The following is a 6,612-nucleotide window of genomic DNA, read 5'->3' on the forward strand; positions in this document are numbered from 1 at the left end:
TTACGGGAAGCTTAATTTTTCTCAGCAACCAAATTCAATATATTTCAATCTTGGTATTTACCGTTTATTTACCATTCGATATCAGCGAATTTTTTGGAACATTTCAATTTCTGTCGAGAGACAAAATGTCACCAGTAAAACAATTTTAATACAACGACAAGCTTAACTGTTCCCCAAAACCAAATTCAATATACTTTAACCTCAATATTCACCATTTATTTACCATTGCTGACGATGCACGAGAAAACAATACGAATTGTAAAATCCTTTATTACCACCGAGGACACGTTGATCAAAAAGAGAAACGCAATCGAGGATTAGCGTGACATCGCCGCATTGGTTCTACATAAATATTAATCCTGCCACCTACTATCCAGTCGAATTTAAAGTACGTTGTCGCGATAGGTGGAAAAGGGAGCGCGTACGAATGGTCGATTTGAAATTGGGATATCGAATATCGAGCATGTTACACGTGCTGATTCAAAGCAGCCGAGGGGCTTTTTGCAATGATAACGTACAGAGAAAATTGGTCCCGGAGGGGGTGACATTTAAAGGATGCCCGGTGAACAGCATCGGCAAGAAATTGCTCTCGATTTCTCCGGCGACAACTCGATCCAGCCCTTTTATTTTTCCCGTGAATGAAAAACCGTTCGTTTTAAGTTCAAGGCGAGATATCCATTCAATTAATTTGCCCCCCTATCGAATTCGAGAGTACGTCAAACAGAACAACCCCCATCGTCTGCAAACCGACTCGATATTCTATCGATCAATTTTTCCTAACGTCCACGAGACTGCTCGGAAACTGTTCCACGTTGTTCAGTGGCCAATTTGTGGCATTCAGACACTTATCTGTTATTAACAAAGTGCGAAGTATGGCAAGTTAGCCAAAATTATCTCTCGAAATTGTACCTCAAGCCAAACTTATGAATTTACACATTTTGAGGAAAAAAGAGGGTTGAATGTGATTAAAGGAGGGGACAATGAAAATTTATTTTATAATTTTTAATTTAAGTCTGAAGCAAAGATTGATATTTGCAAAATTTTCAGGTCTAAAAATATTTGATTACATTTCATATTCAATTGTGAATTTCCATAATTTAATTGCTTAGGCAGAGTATACATCGCCTGGACTTCACACTTTGGTGGCAACGTATCAATTACTTTTAATTCAAGTCTGTAGCAAAGATTGATATTTACCAGAAAATTAGAAAAATTTTCAGCTCCAGAATTATCTAAATTTCCACAATTTAATTGCTTAGGCGGAGTATACATTTCCTGGACTTCACACTTCGCCGGTGACGTATCAATTACTCGATGTCGAAGAGGTGCAATTAAATCCACAGGTTCTGAAGTCGATCTGAACGTTTCGAATAATTCTAACCGGTTGATCTCGATGTTGAATACGTTGGATTAAAGTAAACAGGTCGGAAGTGATGGCACAGGAAACGAGAGAGCAAAGAGTGCCGAGCGAGCTGCGACGATGGCGGTCATGGACAAAGTGCAGCGGAAACAAATGCGTTTGCACGGGCGTGTTTGGAGAACGGGTGAAACGTGACTTTCGGAATTAGTTTTGAGCAACGACGCTGGACGAGCGTGGAAGAACACTGAAAATTTCTGTAATTCGTAGAGAGGGGGATTTCAGAGGAAGAGCTCGAAGGGCAATTTGGATCCTGAGGGATAGTCGGATACAGCTGTAAAATGTCAATTACGCGTGTCCGAATTAACTTCTCAAATGGTCCGGACCTTTCTGCAATGTTAAACTCTTGGACCTTGAAGCTGCATTACGTTTTTGTTAACTTTAATTTAATTTAAGAGGAAAACTACTTAAGAGAAGATTGGGAATTATTCGAGAAGATGATGAATTTGTTAAATTTAATCTGGCACCTTTAAGTTGAAAGGTAAAATTTCCATTATTTAAAGATTGCTAATTTTTAGAAATTCGTGTAGTCAGAAATCATTGCTCGATTTATGAATACCACGGTCGAATAAAAATTTGCGTAAATTGACAGTACACGTGAAACATGTGATCCTGTAATATTAAGGGCGAATTAATGAAAATAACGAAGTTACAAGCACACTTGTGAAGATGTGTCAGGGCTTTAAACTGTCAGAGGCTCCAACTTCAAACGCGCTTTTGAAACGAAACCATGTTTTTCAGGTCGCGCGTGCAAGATAACTCAAAATGTAATCGACCGATCAACTTCGGATAAAGTCCATTCAATTCGATACATATTTCTCCAGGGATTGAACGGACAATCAATGTTTTATCTTTATTTATAGTATTTTTATAGGCAATATAAAACCGATTTCTTTTCTACTCCTTCTTCAAAACGGTATAACACTTTCAAGTGTACTTTTTTGTTACAAGACGGTTCAATCCCAGTATAAACAATCAAAGAACAATAATACTTAAAAATTTGTTGCTTCCAAATCACTTTGGCAGGTGCTAGACTGCACGCTGACCAAAGGACACATTACTAGACAGTGCTAACTTCCGGCATAAAATTTACTATAAAATTATCAAAAATTATATTAAAAAAAAATTTTTTTGTTACAGTTTAAGGATGCACCATTTCATGAAAAAAGAAATATCTCGATATCTTTGCTGGTTTAATCAAGAAAAATGATCAAATATCGCTTGTTTCTCGTGCCGTCAACCCTTTAATTTTCGATCTCTACTACATCATTTCCATGAACTGTACCTCACCTCCATCAGACCCTCCAACGGAACAACCTCCACCAAGCAACGTAACACGAAGAAACCATGGAAACTCACCGATTTGCGGGACGTCGTACTGTATGCTTCCTCTCGTAGATCTGAGCATAAGTTGAGAAGCGACGGTGATGCCGTTCCCGAGGGAGGACGGCGGTTGAGCTTGATGTGGGGCGGACTCTCCGGCGAGGTCGATGGAGCGACGTCCTACCGGTGCTTGGCTCCTCTTTCCAGGTAGCTTGCTAGCATCCAGACCGAATGGTGGCCTGGATACGAACGGTGCTCCATTCTGATAATCCCTCGGTTTCTCTGGGCCCCGTGAGTTCGGGTCAGTCTTCAGATTCGCAGCAGTGTTCAGTTTCTGCTCGAACAGTTCGTCGTAGCTCAATTGTCTGGTCTCCTGTACGCCCTTCTGGCCGATCTCGTCGTCGCACACTCTCATAGGTAGGCTAACGGTGTTCCTCGGGTGTCTACAGTCTATCCGCAACTTCTTGCCACGTTGACCACCCATCGGACCACCCGCCTGTTGCTGATCCTCGTGGAAAAATTGCTCGGACGGTTGCGTGGCGGTGTTCACGTACTCCGAGTAGAGCATGTTCAGCATCGCTGGCGACAGGGCGAAGAAGACCGTCTGCAGCTCCCTCGGCTCTCTGATCATGTCGTCGATCAATATACCAGCCGGTGCCCACGACGAGATCCGTGGCTCGTCGTTCAACAGGAGCCAGTTGGACAGCTCGTCCCGGTGAGAGGCCTCCGGAGGATATATCCTGAAGTGCAACAGGTTATTGCCTACCGAGTTCAACTCGCTCTTCTTTCTGATACCGTGCCGGTAGTCCTGTTCCTGTGCACCTTGCATGATGATCACCGGACGATTCCCCACGGCCAGGTCTAGCCCTTGTCCCACGTACGTGAGGAGCCAGAACATGCATACGGCCATCATATATGTGTCCTTTTTTCACCGGATTCAACCGGCCACGTATCGGAATCGAATACGACGTACGAGAAGAACCTTATTCTAATATAAGATCGATACTATCCTTCTTCTCTGTCTCTTTCTCTATTACTCTTGTTCTTTTTTCCTAGTATTGTGTGTATAATATATTTCTACAATTTCACCCACACGATCTTCGATCCTCTCTAGCCAGGTCGAAAGGCACGACTCTGTGTTTTAGGCCGACTTTTCGTTTAGCTCTGTGCAGGAGGTGAGGTGGGAACGGCTTTGGTTGGGGCGCGACCGTAGGAAAGAATATGCGGACTATGAGCGATGACCGGCGATCAATCGATAACCGTTCTCTGTAGAGACTTCCTTGTCACATGTAGGAAACTACGACGACGACGAAGGCGACGTTTCTCAAATGCATACGGCTACTTTCATTCTACGCGTCCCTCTCTTTCACTCGTCCGTTCTTTCATCTGAGCGTGTCCGCAGCTCTAGGGTTGGCGGGCAGAGGCGGGTGAGGGGAAGGGGGGCTAGATATACGTGGAACCACGCGCACGTTCGTCCACCGCGTCTCTCTCTGTATCACTAGGATCCACGGAAACGACTTGTACACGATCCACAGGTCCACGCGGCAGATCTCGCTAGCCTCGCATGATTTCTCACGAACCGCGCCGTTTCACCCCTCGAACGACAGAGGAGGCTCTTGAGGATTACACTGCGTCCTGAAATCAGGCCGTTAGTAAAGAAAACAAACAAACAACGGATGACGCTGTGTGTTCGTTTATGCCAGACACGGCAGCAGGCTTTCGCTTAATTACTATGCGGTCAAGAGAGAAAGAAAGCGAGAGATAGATATATATATATAGAGAGAGAGAAACAGAGAGTGCCGTGATCAACGGTGGTGTGTTGGTGCTGGTCATGGATGCTTTTAAGGTGCTTGCACAGAGTATGTGTGTGTGTGTAGATGGGCAACAATGAATCGATCGGCCACGGGTTACGTGTGCTCCTGATCGAACTATCTTTCTCCTGGGCCTCTTGTTCGTACGCTTACCCCTGATTTCTCTCCCCGTCGCCTGCATGACCGTTCCTTCCACTGATCGTTCACCAAAATCGGTCGACGTGAATCTCCTGTTAACGGTAACATGCTACTTTCCACGCACTCGGTGTATCACAGTTCCGATCCGAGCTCGTCGGTGGCGATCGTCAAAAGGCTCTCCAAGGTCCTGTAGTTGGTTCTACTTGGTTCTTTAAGGGGACACTTACTGCTCGTCGTAACCGGTACTATCGATCACCGTGCTCGTTCAAGGAACGTTCGGGTTCACAGAGGCTGCTTCTGTTTCTTTTTGTTTTTTTTTGGTGTGCTTGTGCTGCCGGTGAGGCAATTTCTACGTGCGGTGACACGGCGTGCAGAGCGGTGGTGACATCGAACTCTCCGAACGACTTTAGAGTGCGGAAAAGTGGCTGTATAGTACGAGAGAGATCAACAGGTGCCCGAAAAATGTGCAAAACCGTGCTCCCGGTGGGTGGAAAGGGAATTAATTAGACGACGGACGACTAGGCCGGTCGTCGTGAAGTTGGAACAGCGAAGGAGAAGAAGAGACACAGTACACACATCGATCATACAGAGATAAAGTGTGACACAACAGAGGAGACGCGTGTGAACAGAGAATACAATATATATATATATATAGAGAGAGAGATACATATATATATATATGCATGTGTATGTATGTGTGTATGTGTATATATATATATATAAAAAAATTATCGGACAGAGGTGCAGTTACGGAACATTACTCAATGATGTAATTATACGTGGTGTTATGAGGCTTAAACGGTGTATTTGTGCGGAATACTTGCTTCTGTGACTGCGTGCTGCGAAACCTTCGCACTTCTCCTCCTATTTCCCACCGTGGGACCCTTTCTCATGCGCTACGCTAACAGATAACCTTCCCTGCCGCTCAAATCCCCTGTTTCCCGTCGCACATGCCACTCTTCTCTCCTCCAGTCCCTTCTTCTACAGCGTGATAATCCCAATATACAGGACCGACGTTCCGTTGACTCGGAAATATCAAAACTTCGGCTTCCACTAGTCGAAGACCAGCGTTCTGCTCTTACGCTCGTTTACACTCTCGTACCGCTTCTCTTACACGTAGCTTCTTCTCGTTTCTCGTTCGCAGCGAAGAGGACCAGTTTCTCTTCCACGTTCGGTCAGTTGGACCATCACCGACGGATCACAGCTGGTTGAGGATCGAGAGACTCGCTTATTGTAAACCGATCACGCGAACACAAAATGGTGCGAACCGCGGTCGGCAGGCATGCTGCTGCTAGGAAAGCGGCGTTCTTCAACCTCGAGCTACGAAGCTCTCTTTTTCTTCTCTTCCCTTCGAAACGACAGAGATCTCACAGAAGCGTTCCTTTTTTCCCTCCTTCTCCTCCTTTTCGCAGCGGCGATGCCTCGTGGTGTCTCGAGTGGTGGTTCACCGCGAGAATGTGCGTCTGCCTCCGTGTGTGTCGGTACACTCGTTCAACCCTATCGACGACGACGTTGAGCACTTTCTATTACGTCGAGCTGCGTTCCCTCCCGACGAGCCAGTGTTCTCGCATGCTCGCCTCGCCGAGCGGTGTACGGGTAACTGGGAGACGCGTAAGGTGGCGAAAGGTGTTTCGTACGTGATGCAATCGCCGGTTCGGTTTAGTTGTTCCCGTTGTTCCGCGGGGCCGGCCAGGAAGTCGCGAAAAAACAGCGGCTACGGAGTCGGTGAAAGGAGGTTGCGGCCGTGGATGTTGCTTTGTTGGCCGAAGGTCGAGGGATGGAGGATCGAAGGGTTGGGACGGTGGGTTAGTTTAGCGAGTGAGCTGGCTGGCGCCCTCACCAGAACTAACTCCCACGCTGCGCGGCAAGAGTCACCGGGTTTAATACACCGCGCATCCCCCCCTACTAGACACGCCGCCAGCC

The 6,612-nt window shown here is 46.1% G+C and overlaps 1 protein-coding gene across 1 annotated transcript in view; it reads right to left on the reverse strand.

The window, feature by feature from the left end:
* Positions 1–3,653, reverse strand: part of LOC108572775 — a 23,449-nt gene extending 19,796 nt beyond the window's left edge. Inside the window, exon 1 of the mRNA XM_017935056.1 lies at positions 2,777–3,653. Within this exon, the coding sequence (XP_017790545.1) occupies positions 2,777–3,653 (877 nt within the window). The remainder of the gene's footprint in view (positions 1–2,776) is intronic.
* Positions 3,654–6,612: the final 2,959 nt, after the last annotated feature.

This window comes from Habropoda laboriosa, unplaced genomic scaffold (genome assembly GCF_001263275.1).
Source record: "Habropoda laboriosa isolate 0110345459 unplaced genomic scaffold, ASM126327v1 scaffold22, whole genome shotgun sequence".
NCBI lineage: Eukaryota > Metazoa > Arthropoda > Insecta > Hymenoptera > Apidae > Habropoda > Habropoda laboriosa.